The 17,519-nt window shown below is 40.2% G+C and overlaps 1 protein-coding gene across 1 annotated transcript in view; it reads right to left on the bottom strand.

Moving 5' to 3' along the window:
* Nucleotides 1-17,519, bottom strand: part of SECISBP2L (SECIS binding protein 2 like) — a 1,453,372-nt gene that overhangs the window by 1,131,284 nt on the left and 304,569 nt on the right. Inside the window, exon 4 of the mRNA XM_044077590.1 lies at nucleotides 17,063-17,192. Coding sequence (XP_043933525.1) covers nucleotides 17,063-17,192 — 130 coding nt within the window. The remainder of the gene's footprint in view (nucleotides 1-17,062; nucleotides 17,193-17,519) is intronic.

The raw sequence follows: 17,519 nt of genomic DNA, 5'->3' as shown, positions 1-17,519 counted from the left end.
CCCTATTTATTGCCTTCTTCCTGGTGTACCATGAATAATCATTTTCTAAAAACATTCTACTGTCTTCAGTTTTTAATACTTTGCCAAAATTTTGTCAGGATCAACTCTTGCTGCTGTTGTGATTGTATCTTTACTAATATAGGTCTTGGCCTGCCTTCTCATAGCACGTTTGGAGCATATACTTGATGTGCCCTTTCAATTGACAATTTCTGCTGTGCTTATTTGTGCTTTCATAAAATTAACAGTCTATTCCTTCCAGTTTCTCTGGTACAGCAGAAAATATCTGATTTTCTCTGTTTTCTAACTCTACTACTTTTTTAAACAGTTCTTGAGAAACCTCATATTCAGCTAGCTTTTTCTTTGTGTCAACCTCTGAATTTGCTACTGTACCAGTTCATCTAAATGGCTAGTTAAAACTTCTTCTATTTTTTTCTACCCTACTGTTGTTGGAATGTATATATCCCTTCAATGTTTAATTTATTTTAATCACCTTTGAGTACATTTGGGGCCAAATTCATTAGTGCCTACCATAGGTGTTACACTATCTGTATTCAAGAACATCCTTACCACATTTGTTGCGCTTTCTAGTCACCCAGAAAGATTAAACTAAGTATACATGTACTCTACACTTTGTGACAACCTTATGAGCCCCATTCATATTTCAGGCTGCAAGAAAATCAGTAGGAAAACTAAAACTAACAGCAAGAAGGTGTGAGTTATGCTTGTGTTGTCTGTTCACTCAGAATGGTGTACATCTAGTGTAGGTGTTCATGAATCCCAGGGATAATTTAGTTTTTCCTCTACGTTACTGGAAGCCATCTCTAAAACCAAAACTGAAGCTTGAAATGCTTTTTGCTGAACAGCTGCAGAATCCTTCCCAGACACAGTTTTCTCTTCACCTTTTCTTGTTGATTTTCTTTCAGGTTTTCCCAATTTCTTCTTCGCCAGCATCCAGTCATTGTATTTACCAGCCAGTGACAGAATTCTACCAAAAAAAAATTTCAATGGGACTCCTTTTTCCTCATTTTCTGTTTATCAGTATGCAGCCATCCTAGAAGTCTCAACACCTTTTGTTTTCAATCACGCACAAGGTCTGCTGTATATGCTAAACATGTACCAATGTCTAGTATTCGGAAAAAGAATGGACCCATGCATATCGACTTCATAGAATAAATACACTCTTCAAGCATTTTGATTTGTATCTACACACTGCATTTCTCCAATTCCTGCTATCTCAAATGATATCTGTAATCATGCAAAATAAACTGACATCCCTTAGCCTTTTCCCAAACAAGTATGGTCACACAAACTGAATGATACCTTCTTTGCTGCAAAATGTCCGAGGTACACTTAAATTCAGTTTACTGTGCACCATCTGTATAAAATCTATTGTGCTCAGAAAGCTGTGTGCGGTTTGCAGACAAGCAGAGCTTTTGTTTCCAGCTGTGCTGTGGATGCTAAGTGCATCTAGTATTCTGTTAAGGAATGTAACTATAAATAATGCCTGCATGAACAGTGCCGCTCTGTGAAGCATTTTGATTTGCATACACATACTGTATTTTAATACCACGCTCACTCCCTCATATATTTGTAATCATGCAAAATAAACTGAAATCTCTTCCTCTCCACACAAATACAGTCACACACACATACACATGGAATGCTGTTTTTTTCTTTGCCACTCTTCACTCAATCTTCTATGTTTTGATTATGAATTTTAAAATATCTGGGGCCAAATGCCTCATTTCTACTGTTTCAGTTACTGTCCTCTCTCTTACTTATGGATACACGCATAATGGTCATACTAAAGAGTGCAAGGCATGATGCATATTGACATAGTTACTATGCTGTACTACCACTTCCTCCAGCACCTCCTTGTTTTTTCTATGGAAAGGATCATTTAAAAATGCATAATGTCTCTCTATCTAGATCATGAACTGTAAAGTGAAACAATATGTTACACACCCAAGTAAATTAACTTTACTGTGAAGTATCTGTATTAAAACTATCATATGTACAGAATGCTATGTGCTGTAAGCATGAATGGATGTATTTTGTTTTAATGTGCTAGCCAGATGTACAAATCTTGTATTCTGTTAAGGAAAATAACTAAGTAAAATGCTTGTATTTTAATAATTCATTACTCCATATAACCTTTGCAATAATACATAATGCGAACTCTCTTTTCCACATTCCAGCACAGACACTGTCACACAGAATGAATGATTCCCTGCTGTCCACATTAAACATATCTGTCTGTTATCCTGGTATGGAATAGAACTGTACATAATGCATATATTGAAATTAATTACTTCAGTTTGTGCTGTGATTTGCAAATGTAAAATGAAGTGAATTACACATGGATCACACTGTTAATGCAATCAGCAGCTAAGTCTCACCAATTCCTTACAACCTTTGTGGAAAGAGATACAGATGCAAAAATCAAGCTGTAGTACAACTGCAGAGGGATTCCAAGTAAAAATCTGACTAAGATATAACTCTGACACAGCTATGATAAACACCGGATAGTGCAATCACAGAAATGTAACATGTCAGTAAAACTTCAAGCATCACAAATTGCTCTTTTTCCAGGGAGATTTGCTATACGGCTACCTCCAATCTTATGCTACTTGCACATACTAACACCAAGTTCACTGTATGTCAGAGTACAGAATTTGCGGGAAAACAGAAAGTTGAACCTTGCTATACTAATGGCATTAACTGCACTTTTGTGATCAGATTGATGGGGTTGATCACGTGTGTTGGATTTCTGTCACCCAAATCTTTCATTATGTTAACAGTCGCAGTACCTATGTCCCAAATGAGCACAGTTTCCTACTTTACATTTTCTGTAGTTTTATAAATCTGAATAAAGCCATATGGCATCCACTGGCCTGCCAAGTGTCTCACAGATAAGACACCTGAAATCAAAATAGGAAAAGTTACCTCCTGAGAGAGACCAAGCACGAGTGCAGTCCCATACAGAGTTGACCTCTCCTGTTTGGCATACACGTTTGTGAAGTAATGCCAATATTAAAGGGCTACGACTGGCTATGTTTGCAGATGACTGCAGGCTAGGAGCAGTCACTTAATCCCCAGATGACTCAGCCATCCTGCACGAAGTTTGTCACAAATAAATAACTGGTGCCAAAATCATGGACTGAAACTAAAATGCCAAGAAATACATTACTGCATCCATTGGGAAATCATTTACTCCACATAACTGCCACATTGACAATATGCCCCTTAGAGTTCACCCAGTTGCTCAGAAGTTGGGATCTTATGTAGACAATGACTTTAACCCTCAACTAACATGTTGTAAAGAAAGTCCTTCTATATTGCACGGCTTATAAACAAAAGACTATGTCTAGATATAGGGCTGTCATTGTCCACCCTTTACTCTGCCTTCATTAAGACAATGATAGAGCACAATGCCCCTTTAGCAGGCATCTGTCCAGACACATACAACAACTTGAGTGCCCACAGAGATTTCTTACTTAAAGGATACACAGCCTAAACAACATGTCCTACATGGACTGACTTAAAGCCCCGTTACTATACTCAGTATCTTACAAACTGCTAAGAAGTGACCTGTGTCTGGCATACAAGGCATCCTCTGAACCAATACTGATGGATTTACTGCACATTAGCAAGTCAAATGTCACTGGAACTACTCAGTCTAAGGATCTGAACCTCTTCTGCAACACTAACACAACCGTTTGGTGGGATACGTATATCTTGCACATGATACCACTGCCCTTGAACAGACTCGCCCATCCACATATAACAATTTTCATCCTTGTCCATATTCAAATGCAATTTGGATCTATCGATGGGAAACAGAAAATTTACCCCAGGACAGCCCCATGTACTTCTAATGGACAGAGACCACTCCTAAATTCTTTATCCCATGTATGGGTCCCTTCAAATTATCCACAGGGTGATCCCAGTTATTTTTATTAGGTTTAATATTGGATGGGCAAGGCCAATCTCTAACCAAAAGGGATAGATTAATTTGAAAACAAAAAGGGAAACTGGCGAGGCTTAAAATGTCTTGAAATGGCAGCTAGCCTTGTACTGTCCTACATTTAACTGCAATATTTCCCCACGGTCTTCCATTATGCAAATTATATTCTTGCTATACCTGTACAGGTTGTGATGTGGTTCAGTTCTCATTTACTTGGGTGTCTAATAAATTGCAATTATTCTTTTTTAAAATAAATAAACTACAATTCTTCTGGATTATTTGCCTAAACTTCTCAGTTTTCAGTTTTCACCTAGACAGTAAATCTAGTAACTATCTATGAACCTGTAAAAACTGTTTAAAAAACAAAACAGACCAAGGCTGCTAAAAAAGGAGATGGAAAGGTTGTAACAATATTACACGAGGACAGAATACAGACAGCCAGGGAAGCACGGACTTTAAAGTTAAATTTTACAAAATAAAGTCCCTAACAGGGAAGCTGTGTTCGCAAGAAGAGACTAACATAAATCATGCCCGTGCATGACTCTAATATTAAAGATTTCACATGAAACAACCAGGGTTTAATGACAGTCTTGTATCTTATATTCAAAATTACAACTGGCAAATGATGAACAAGAAATGAGTTTCAACTACTAAATCTGAAACAAAATAATAAAGTAGACAATTTTAAAAATAACCATCCCTCTAAGAAAAGCCCTGTTCTTCCAACATATACACAAAGAACTAGTGATCTGCTTAATTATCAGGCTGAATTGTATATTTTTATGTATATGAAATGAAAGCCATAGTCAGGCATAAATCAGTGAACTACAAGCACTACAACCCAATGTTTCTCTTTAATAGTGTAATTTTAGTAAACTCCATAAACAATGTCAACTGTTTCTTGCTAAGAGCTAAGCAAACACGCCCATTTCTCAATACACAACTAACAAAAAAACTAACAAAAAAAATCTTCTGAAGCCTATCCTAGTTTAAAATTTTTTCCCTACAAAGCCAGTCCAGTGTTCAATGCAAAATTTAATTCTAGCTTTCACTTACACTACACACATTGTCTTGCGGCTTGAGAATATATGTGCATGCATATGCAGCATTTTCAAGATATAACAGAAAAAGGCCTAAAAGGATAATAGGTAATTATACTGGAGTTTAACAGAAGCATTTATTCACACCCTGCCCACTAAACTTATTGCACAAAATCACGTATACCCTTATACAAGGTCAAAAAGTTTTATATCTCTCCAAATTTTTAGGGTTGGTTCATCCATCTTGAAGTACTAATACCATGATTTTACCATAGATACATTTTTATTTTGGAACTTAAAAAAGAAGTTATATACTTACCATAATGTTCCATCTGTGTTGTCCATTTTCATTCTTCCTCCACTGACAGCTTCAGATCCGATCCCTTATACTCAGCTGTTGCTGCAACCAAAAAACTATCGAGTTTTCCCTTACCCATAATGCACCAACAGTACAGTTGTGTGCACTTACCATAAATGTAGATGTTCGAGTGTATTCACTGTTGCAGTCATCACACTTGGTTTATCTGTCTGCAGGCAGCCCTCAGTCGGCCAGAATACCAGAGTCTTGGGATTTCTGCATCGGTTTCTGTCAACTCTTCCATGACGTCAGGTCATCAAGGGTATAAAACATGCAGCAGATGCCATTGCATCAGTTTTTCTTGCCCAGATGTCAGGAGCCCCCAAAATAGGAAGCTATTACATGGTGTGGAACACCTCCAGTAAAAGTAAATACCCCTGCCATAAAATATGGCCATAAAGAGGATAGGTAGAAAGGATAGAGAAAGCCAGGGGGCTGGTGGGAGGGAAACCAGGACTGCAACAGTGAATACACTCGAACATCTACATTTATGGTAAGTGTACACAACTGTACTATGTTCTTCGTGTTTCACTGTTGCAGTCATCACACTTGGGTTGATTCCCAAAGATGAGAAAGGGTGGAAGCAGTCAAGAAGTGTTAGGGCTGGCTAGCAGGCCTTGTATGACTGCTGTAGCAAATCCAGCTCTGGATTTAGAAAAAATAGGTAAGTGGTAATGCTTGGTGAAGGTGTGTACAGAGCTCCAGGCTGCAGCTTCCAGGATGTCCCTAGTAGGGACTCCCATGAGAAATGCTGTAGAGGTTGAAGTAGCTCTAGTGGAATGAGTTCTGATCCCCTGAGGGGTAGGCTTTCCATGGTGCTTGCAGCAGAAATGGATGCAGTGTGCTATCCATTTGGAAATTGTTTGCTTCAAAATGGCCTTGCCCTCTGCCCCTGTAGCAAAGCTAACTAGCAGCTGGTCAGATTTTCTGAAAGGTTTAGTCCTGTCAAGGTAGAAACTGTACCAGGTATTCTGAAGAAGTTTCTGATCAGTCAGAAACGAAAGCGCTTAATTTAAAGGATTACATACACAAGGACCAGTATTGGTGTTGTGAGAGCAGAACTGTTCTAGTTTTATCTGAATAAAAAGTATTGCCACTGGTTTTTACCACCACTTGTGATTTCTTTTCATTGATGGTATATCCCAGTGAAGTTAGAAGTCTTTTTACAAGTGCCAGGTGCTGAATCAGGCAATCGTCCAAACATGGGTAAATTTGAATATTTCTCTGCCTGCAGTATGCAATGGATGGAGCCAGGCACTTTGTGAATACTCTGGGCGCAATAGATACGCCAAAGGGAAGTGCAGAGAACTGATGGTGCATAGAGCCTGCCCTGAAACGTAGATATTTCCTGCAAGACTCCCTTATGGGGATGTGCAAATAAGCTTCTTTTAAGTCTAGGGTGACTAACCAGGTATCCTTGGCTAGCAAAGGAAGAAGCTGTTGCAGTGTAAGCATTTTGAATTTTGGGACCACCAGAAAGGTGTTGAGAATTGATAGATCCAGAATAGGGTGCCAAGAGCTCTCATTTATGGGCACCAGGAACCTTTGTTCTACTGTAACAGGTTGAATAGCCCTGATATGGAGAAGGGAACGTACCTGCTTTTGAGCCTCTGCCCACTGGTTTGGAAAAAGGTTTGGCAACCCACTTGGGGTTGACAGTGAGTGGAAGTAGAATCTGTATCCCTGGGATGCAATGCTTAGAACCCATCGGTCCTGAGTAATGGACATCCAGTTTTTTGCATGAAGGGCGAGTTTTCCTCCTAGGGGTCCATGTACTTAGGTATGGCTGGGAAGGATAATTGGAAAGTCATTGTGAACTTTTTCCATAAGGGGGTGGCTTACCACTCCCTGCTTTTGAGGTGGGAACACTCCATTGTTTAGATCTCTGCATACCCTGAGATTGTAGTTTTGGTGGTCTGTTTCCCCTGGGTTTGGACTGAGAAGGCCTGGGAGGGACTGGAAAGGACCAGTTTTTTGAAGGCTAATGCCTACTGAATCTGGATGGCTGCACCTGTAAGAAATCTTTTGACAGTTTGCATATAATTAGTTTTTTCTTCCATCTTTTTAACAACTTCTTCTGCTTTTGTGCCAAACGATCCTGATTTAATGGAGCATCTAGTAATTTTGCTTTGACATGGTCTGGCAAGACTTGTTCCTTCAGCCAAGCATGCCTTCTCAGTACAGACCCAGTGACAGCAGCCCTGCAAGATGCTTCTAAGGCATCAAACCCACACTGCAAAGTATGTTTACTAACTTGGTTTGCAGAATGCATTAACTCTTGCAAATCTTTATTTTCTGCACAATCTGGAAGTAACACCATTTTTTGTTTAATTAATTCCATAATATGTTGCTGGTATTTCAACATGTGAAACTGGCAATTCAAAGTCCTGACAGCAAGAGTTGCAGAGGAATATACCTTCTTACCACATCTGTCTAAAGCTCTAGAATCCCTGTCAGAAAGGGTAGGGTTTTTGGCTGTAGTAGCCTTAATGCCTTTAGTTCCCTGGGTAATAGTCTTTGGATCTGCAGTAGGATTCTTTAAGAGAAATTTGTGAGAGTCAGGTACTCTGTAGTACCTGTCAGGTTTTCTAGGAGCTGGTGGTAAAGTGTCAGGAGTAAGACTGGATTCCATGAAGACATCATCTACAATATCCAGGGCAGGAGGTACAGCCAGAGGCCTGTGCTGAGGCAAATCTAAAAATTCCCCGAGTCTCTTTTTGGACTGTGGATAGCCCTGGTATTTCCAGCAGAAATGCTCTCTTAAAGTACGCAATGTTTCACCAAAAGAAAAATCCTCTGGAGGGGAGTCAGAGGGAATGAATTCCTCTGCATCTGAATCCTCATATGTAGATAAGGGTATGTCCTGGTAATCAGAAGGGTCAGAGTCATCGGACTCCTGGTCTGTAGGATCAGAAGGAAATTCAATTCTTTGTCTTTTAGCAGGGGAAGGCTGGCTTCCCCTAATTGAGTAATAAGGTCTTCAAGCATTCTAAGCATTTGTTTTTGTGACATGGGAGCTTGAGCGTGCACTTTGGATGTCAGTTTTCTAGGCGTAGTGTGAACTCTGGGCCTGAGAAACTCGGTAGTTTTAGTTAAAAATGAAGTTGTCGATTTAATATGAATATCGGTAGGTCGGAATACACCCTCAGAAGCCGGTACCTGCAAAGCGGCTCTGGACCCATACAAGGTAGACACATCTGCAGGTTCCATAGTTGAAGAAGCATCTCGCGGCATACTGGACTCCTAATGGTTCTCAGTAGAGGCCTGCGAATCTGGAGACGCGGGTATCAGGGGCTGCGGGGGCACCTCACAGAGTACCGGCGGACTGGCGACTAGCTTAACGGAAGCATCGTCGGCAATTTTGGACCTATGCAGTCTGTCTCTGTCTTTATCCTTGCATTTTTCTGGAAGATCGGTAGTCGGATGGCTTATGGAAGCCATTTCGGAATATGGAGAATGAGAGCGAAAGAATTTAGCAACAAAGCTAGCCCAACGACAAATGGTTCAGGCGTTAAACAAGGCACAAAACCGACCGCGAGGGACATCATGTTCTGGGCCTAAACAGGTGACGCAGTAAGAATGAAAATCTCTGTGAGGTATTTCCTTTCCACAGGCAAGACAATTAACTTTTTCTGACATCGGTTAGAGCAAGAAAAAAGGATCCCCAATGGGGTACTTAGCTTTAGAAGACTTCAGGTTTGAAACTTGAAAAATGAAAATTTCAGGAAGCAGCCGACTGGCACTTGTAAACAGCTTCTGGCTCCTTCATGGCAAGAAAGACTGATGTAATGGCGTCGGCTACATGTTTTACACCCCTGACGACCTGACATCATGGAAGAGGCGACAGCATCCAACAGAAATCCCAAGACTCTGGTATTCAGGCCGAATGAGGGCTACCTGCGGGCAGATAACCCAAGTGTGATGACTGCAACAGTGAAACAAGAAGAACATCCCAAGTTATCTAAGATCATGTTTGCCGATTTTTGCCAGAAAGGAAATATTTACTATGCATAGATGAAGGAGGTGAAAAATTGCATGCAGTCATTGCATAAAAAGACTATATCTGGAGATCAATATAAGGAAAGTGACATTCCCTAAAAACTTATTCTTCCAGAAGTTTGCAAAGGATAGAGGTTGGTGGGTGGGAAGTTGAGGAAGAATGAAAATGGACAGCACAGATGGAAAATTATGATAAGTACATAACTTCTTTGTCTGATGATGTCAAATTTCATTATATCCTCAAGTGATGGGACAAGAGTCCCCAGCTACCTAAAATCCCTGGGTGGACTCGAGGAAGGATGCTCCTGAACACAGATGAACCAAATGATGCTCTACCCCTGGAGACCAGATCCAATTCGTAATATGCAACAAAGGTATGGGGGGGTAGCATAAGTAGCTGCTGTACATATGTCATCCATGGACATCCTGGAAAGATACACTGCAGACATTGCCATGGATTTAGATGAATGAGCTTGTACTTTGTGTGGTAAGGTAGCACCCAATTTTTTACAAATAAATGAGATACAATCAGTTAGGCATCTAGCTAAAGTTACTTTGGCAACTGGTTTTCCTAATTTCAAGTCTGCTCTGTTCTTATGTCTTTTCTTCTATGCAGGTAAAAATTTAATTGTCTGTGAGCATCCAGTAAATATAACATATAATTCGCCCTTGCTACTACGTTTGGGGAAGAAAACTTGCAAGTTAATGGATTGACTGATATTTCATTCTGACACCACCTTAGGAAGAAAGGCTGCATTAGTTTGTAATGTAATTCTATCCTTGTGAAAAATCAAGTATGGAGGTTTTGAAGACAATGCTTGAATTTCTGAAATTCATCTAGCAGATGTAATGGCTACTAGAAAAATAGTTTTCCAAGTAAGCTGGTTCAAAGGGGAATGTATAAGTGCCTACAGTAGCAACCTTAGGTCCCATGGGGAACAAAGTCTTAAAAGTATAGTGCCTTTCAAGAAAGCTCTACACAACTTATGAGAGGCTACTGAGGAACTTTCATTTCCAATGTTAAAGTTTGATACTGCTGCTAATGGAACTATAATGGTTGAGGAACTATCTCTTTCTTTTAAAAGTAGGGCCAAAAATTCAAGGATGTTACATAGAGCAAAAAAGGTTCAACATGACTTTGTTGTGCCCAATACTCAAATCTTTTCCATTTACTGGAATAGACTTTACATGTTGAAAGTTTATGTGAAGATAAAAGTATATCTCAGAAAAGGTCCTGGAGCCTTTATAAGCCTAGCCCATAGGATTACCCTGGCATTGTGCCACCCGACCTTAGTTCCCAGTGCCTCTGTTGTGTAGAGCCACTGGAGTGATCCCCGAGGTGAATTTTCGATCATCTCTAAGACACTGATATACAAGCTGGCCTCTTTGGGGGACCAAGTGTCCTGGACTGTTTTCCCCAGAAAATACCCCCCCAACTGGGGAGCGTCCGTGATCTCTATGGCTTTGGGCTGCGGGGCAATGAACGGATGGCCTTGTAGAACCTGATTTGACTGAATCCACCACCTGAGATCTCTCTTGCATATCTGAGCAATTCGTATCAGAGTTGACATGGGTTGGTAAAGTATTGACCATTGTGTTTCTAGCATCCATTGGAGAATCCTCATGTAAAATCTGGATAAAGGAACTAGTGTTATTGCTGCAAACATTAATTCTAGAGCTGGAAGGACAAAGTGGGCTGAAATCTTGGTACTGCAGATTATTTTTCCGACCTGTGATCTTATAGTTTTGAACCCATGGGAGGGGCAGTGAAGCTATCATTGACTTTGTGTTAAAAACTGCTCCTATGCATTCCAAATTTTGAACTGGTTCTAGGTGAGACTTGTCGTAATTTATGGTTAACCCCAGATGAGAACATGTCTGTAGAACATGATCTCTTGCCCTTATTAATTGATACCTGGTCGGGGTGGTAATTAGCCAGTCTTCCAGATATGGAAACACCCGGAATCCTTCCAGTCCAAAGTGAGCTGCTATTACTGCCATACATTTGGTGAACATACTGGAGCTGTGGTGAGACCAAAGGGCAGAGCCTGGAACTGGTAATGACTAGCTCCAGCCAGAAGTGTAAGTACCTTCTGGATCTGGTCATCTGTATGTGATACCATGCATCCTGAAGGTTTGTCGAGCACATCCAGTCGTCCTTGCCCAGAAAAGGAAGAATGGCCTGAACCGTGATCAACCGAAACTTGGCGCTTCAAACTGACTTGTTTAAGCTGCTGAGATCCAAAATTGGTCTCCAATCCCCTCTTTTCCTTGACACTAAAAAGAACCTTGAGTAAGTTCTAGATTCTATCTGGTCTGGAACATCAGGGATTTTTCTTGACAATGGAGAAGAGAAAAGGGTATTATATAACCACTGGAAATAATCCTCTCCACCCGAGTACATTTTGTTATGTCTAGCCAGGCTCTCAGGTGCAAGGATAATCAACCACCAATTGCCTCCAGAGGTGGACAATCAGGCCTCCTTTCAGGAGCACTGGTAAGATCTGCCACAGAAAGAATCTCTGGACCCCTGGTTTTGCGGGCCTCCTCTGCCATGTGGGTGGCATCGACCATTGGAGTTCCCTCTTCTGCTCCTGAGGAGATCTTCCTCCACGTGTGTCCTGGAAAGAAGCTTGGGATTTCTTGAACAACATCTTCTGACCACCTTGTTGATTCCAAGTAAAGGATCTTAGAGAGGATGAAAAACATATTCCCATGGCAGATATGGTCTTTCCATCCTTCTCACACTTAGATAATGTGTCCTTCACTTTGGGGCCGAACAAAGAAATGCTGTCAAAAGGAGTACTGACGAATGCAGACTTGAATGGCTTTGCAGAATTCACATAAGCAAATTCAGGCATGTCTTCTGATGGAAATGCCTGAGCCCACTGCCCTTGAGGTTCCTTCGACTACACACAAAATGCACATCATGGAAGAATTTGAAATGGATTGCAGGGTAGCCAATTGAGAAGTCACAGATGATTGGACCTCTGCAGACACGGATCCTGAGAGGGTATTTTAGAGTTCCTTAATCAAATGCTTCTATAATTTTGTAAAATGTGCAAATAATTCAGCAACTTTAACGTGATGGTCGAAGCATAGGCACCCTTCCCAAACCTGTCCATCATCCTAAACTCCCTGTTAGGGGGATGGCCAGTGGAACTTCTGCTTGTCAAGTTTCTTTTTTGTGGCCACCACCATGACTGTGGCAACAACATGCACTCCTTTACCTCAAAACTGTTTATCAACAGGTGGTGCCATAATCCTGCCTGGTCTCCTAGATATGGGTTCAAATATGTGTGGTTCCTTCCATGCCCAGCAAGAGACTAACTCAATAAGCTCGTCAGCAAGCTGAGTAACCCAGAAGGTAGACGAGCCAGTACAAAAACTCACCAGGAATACAAACTCCTCAGTTGAAGGGCTGCCAGACATCCAACCACCTCTCTGCTTTAGGATCTCAAGGATGTCTCCAAATGAGACATCTTCAAGAGGTGACCATGGGGATCCTTCACCTTCATCGAAGTCCATATCTTCAGTGTCAGACTCCTCTGGGGAATAAAGTGCTTCCTACTACACATCTTTTTCCAAGGGACTGCCTTGGTAGGATGTTCTGGGATGTTATCGGAAAAGATCGAGATACCATGTTGGGAAGCCTGGGGGTCTCAGACTGGCTCTCCCTGTAGTAAAGAGTGATGAGGCTCTGAGCGCAGAGACATCAAGGTAGAAGGCTTAAGATCTGAGGGGGTTGGTTCCATCTGTTCTGCCGAGACAGAAAAAAATCTGTTCACTGCCTTGAAGGCAGACCGCTCCAGAGAAAGGGAAGAGTTCAGAGCCGAAAAGACAAGCTTTTGGACCGCTGTCCTCCCCTGCTCCGAAAATTATCTCTCCGAGGTGGAGGCTAGAGCTGAGCTATCCAGTACCGAGACTCTGAGGCCCAGAGACAGCTCTAATAACTTCAGAGTCGACTCAAACAACTTTCACCAGACAGGAAAGCTTCGGCTCCGAGAGCTCTCTGGATATGAATGAACCAGAAAACTAAGAGTAAATTTCAGCTCCAATGGTATTGCTATCTTCAGATCAAAGCCAGACAGAGGCAGATGGCTCAGATCAAGGGACTCTGAGACAATCAAAGGAGTCAGAGGAGGAACTTGTAGTGGGGGTGTGGTAGAAGCTCGGGCATCCTGACCCGAACAGGTAAGAGCCAGTAAAACACCCATCTGACTCTGCACCTAGAGGATCTTCCGCACGACTCTTTCCACATCTTCCTCTGTCAAACTTCTGGAAGAATGAGTGGAAACAATAGATGGGACCTGCGTCTGTGAAGTTCCAAAAATGGTAAGGGCACCCTTGAGGGCACTGGACCACAGAAAGCGAGTATCTTGTTCTGGGTAGGTGAATAACATCTGAACCAGTAGGACTGGAATTGGTTGGATCAGATACCTTTTTGTCAGATAAGAGGAAGTCAGGTCCACCAATTTTTTTCTTTTTCGGATCAGAGGTTGAGGACAGATCCATCTTGACTCCTTTCTTTGAGGGATGTAGAAGATTTCGGAGAAGGAGTGTTTGACTTTGGGAGATTGATTCACAGATGCAGCCTGTCCAAAAGCCAAAGGTAATTGGCTCTTTAAGATGAGCTTGTTTTTGCATTCTACAAGTGCCCTGGGGTTGAAACCATGGCATATGGAACAATCTTCCTGGAAATGTAAGGGTCCCAGACAATATACACACACACACACACACACACACACACACACACACACACACACACACACACACACACACACACACACACACAGAGTGTGGGCATCTGACATAGGGAGTTTGTGTCCACATTTGACACATTAAAAAAAACTATCTGGAAAAAGACTAAACAAAAGAGAATACAAAAACTGAAAAATAGAAGCTTTGTTATATGGATATGGACAGTAAGACACAAGCAGTTAAATATTTTTAGTCCCATTAGTCATAAACACAGGTGAAGCATATTTTTATCAACCAGAGAAGAAATTGTGGACAGCAATTAATAAAAAGTTGAAAGACTATCTGGGAGGGGAGGACAGCAAGACTAAAGTGGGATAAACTGATTCTTCCAGTGTAAAGGGGCAGATTGGGATTACCTGATTTGAAGGGGTATTTCAGAGCTACACAGTTAAGGCTCCTCTACATAGCATAAGCAAAAAACTATAATTCAAAGTGAAAACAGATGAAGATGAAACATGGGGGAAGTTCAAGAAACCAGGAGAGACTAGGGGGGATTTTGGATACAGGCCTTTAAGAAGAATAACAATTATAATATGGAATACTACATCTATAAGTAGCAGAAAGTATTATAAGAACTAAGCCAACAAGGAAATGCAGAAAGGAGATTCTGCCAATAGGGATGACTGCAAGTAGGGATATAGACAATAGGCAAGAGGGGGCTCGAATTTATTGGAGAAAACTGGCAAATGAACCAAGGTACTGGGAGCAAATATCTACAGAATGAAAGATGACAGAATGGAAAGATGTCAAGAATTTACTTGGACTGCAAGTTACAGATTGCCTTCCCTATCAAGGATTGATATCAGAGTACTGGCAAAGACAATGAAATAGGAGGGTCCTAATCGAAAGACCAGTATTGGTAGAGTTTTCAGTAGAATGCAGAACAGAAGCTGCCATTAAAAATGGAATAATTAGTACAACATATAAAATATTGCATGATAACTACAAGAATCAATCAGAGGAGGTTAGAAAGGATTGGGAAGAGAGACTTTTTAAGCAATTCGAAAAGAAACAATGGGTACATGTATGTCTTCCAAATATGCAATACAATCTAGAAGATTTAGGATTTTTGCTTGGAAATGTTTACACAGATATTTTTATACCCCAAAGTAGACTCCAGAAAATGTTTCCTCGGGAAGACAGCAAATGTGTGGTGGGGAAGAAAGAGGCAACTAGGAACATATTTTCTGGGTGTGCGGTGAGTTGGTGGACTTTTAAGGATTCCCTTCAGGATGCACTGTCAGAGATGCTTGGTGGGCAGAATGGTGTGATGAGGGAGATGATTTTTCTGAGCTATGACACAGAATTGGAATTGCTTAGACATGATAAGGTCTTGTGGTGTTTAATTATGGTGGCTGCCAAACAAGCAATTACTAGAAAATGGAAATCAAAATCTAAACCAACTACACTAGAAGTAGTGAATATAGTAACAGAGATAAAACAACTGGAACTGAGAGCTTTAGAAAAAGATAGGCGCAAACTACATAGGAAAAAATGGGAATTGTGGGAACAATACATACAGCGGAGGAATGAGATTTAAAAAAAGGCAGGGCTTAAATAAGTTATATAATGTTTGAATGAAAAAATTGGGTAAATTATAAGTGATGTATAATGTTTGCAATTGGGAATGTGTCAGTATGGTTTGTGATGTAAAATGCTTCCAACTAGGATTGTGCTGGTGTGGTTTGTTTTCATTTACACACATGTATGATTGCCTGTGTTGTAAGTGATGGTTTAATAAAGTTGTCCCTTGTTTACAAAAAGAGCAGGAATTGAATAATTTAAGTAATACTGCTTATGTTATATGATATATAGCAATACATACGAAGTATAATGTTTGTAAACGTGAACTTGTTAATACAGTTTGACTACTTTTATATAAATGTATATTTGCCTGTGTTACAAATGATAAATCAATAAAAGTACTTTAAAAAATATATTTTTTTTAAAACCGGCCTTTTTCCACCATATTCAAAAAATTATAAAAGGCAAAATTTTAAGTAAGGAGAGGTTTTTGTTTTTTTAATATCAAGAAAGAGAAGCAGAAATACAAAAAACTACCAGCATTGGTAGAAAAAGAAAGTAGATATTAACAATAGTATTTAAGAGGTACACAGTGTACGATAGTCAAAAAGGGAAAAGGAATACTAACGATAGTACTTTTAGAAAAGTAATAACTGTGCGATAAGGTAAAGGGGAGAAAAAATGTTAAGAATTTAAGAGTAATTAGACTTGAGAAATATAACAAACTTATCTGACAAACGCTTGAAAGCTAAGGTAAACCACATCTTTCGCTGAAAGAGGCAAATGAGATCTGAGGTAACTTGAGTTGTGCATTATGGGTAAAGGAGAAGCTGTAAAGTTTTTTTGGTTGCCACAAGCATTAGCAATGGCCAAGTTGGATCCGAGGGATTGGATCCGAACCCATCAGCTGAGGATAGAACGAAAACTGACATCAAATCAATGCTTTATGGCACTTCAGCACTTTTACTTTGTGGTCTATTTTTTTCTCTGAGATTTTAATTTGCCACTACTGCAAGAAAGTCAAACGGTGTTTTTGACTTCTGGTAAAGTTGCTATACAATACTACATCAAGAATGTATTTTCATCCTAGGTCAGAACAGCCCCATCCCAAAGGGTAGTGTTTCTGTTTGGCTTGTGGTAAAAGTCGATGAAGGTATCTATGATGAATTCATAAACTTCCTTTGAGGAATTTCAAGGTTCGACTTGGTAGTCTTACTAATGCTTGCTTTTAATACCATCAAAACCAATTGATGACAAAACACAATAAGAAAGCAACTTGTATTCTAAACTGTTACTCACTATTAACATGGAAAATGTAACCTTTGTAATTCACACAGAGTTGTTATTCGGCACTGACAATATTTATACACTATGTCCACACAAGTTAAGTAAAGTTTCAAAAATTATTCTTACCTGTTTGTTGACAAGCATCCACCAACAGCACAATTCTGGGCCGAATATCAGGCCCTGATGCACAACTCTCCTTCTGAACAGCAACACTTCTCATTGGAGGCTTCTTGAATTTTACTGAAACTGGTGGCTGCTGTAGTAAGATAATATTCAGTGGCTAGCTATTTTGTTAGCAACAGACATTCAAGAAATGCAATCAATATTGGAAAAGTTTAGTAAATGGTACAATTAAAACAAAAAATCAACAAAAATGTTAAAATCATATGTACTCTTGGCGTTTCAAAATACTGCCCTCTTAAAACAATATGTCTGTTCTGCATCTGTATCCACAACTGTTTCTCTACTTCAGCATGATTTTTTTGCAACTTTGGTACACAAACTATGCAAAGATGAAAAAGGACTGGTAACTTGGTAACCACAGCTACAGAAAATACATTCCACACACAATTAGCCCCCTGCC

Source organism: Protopterus annectens, chromosome 7.part0 (assembly GCF_019279795.1).
Source record: "Protopterus annectens isolate FY-2018-M chromosome 7.part0, PAN1.0, whole genome shotgun sequence".
NCBI classification, from domain to species: Eukaryota; Metazoa; Chordata; order Ceratodontiformes; family Protopteridae; genus Protopterus; species Protopterus annectens.
The sequence above is the reverse complement of the archived record's forward strand: the minus strand, read 5'-3'. Positions and strand labels throughout refer to the sequence as shown.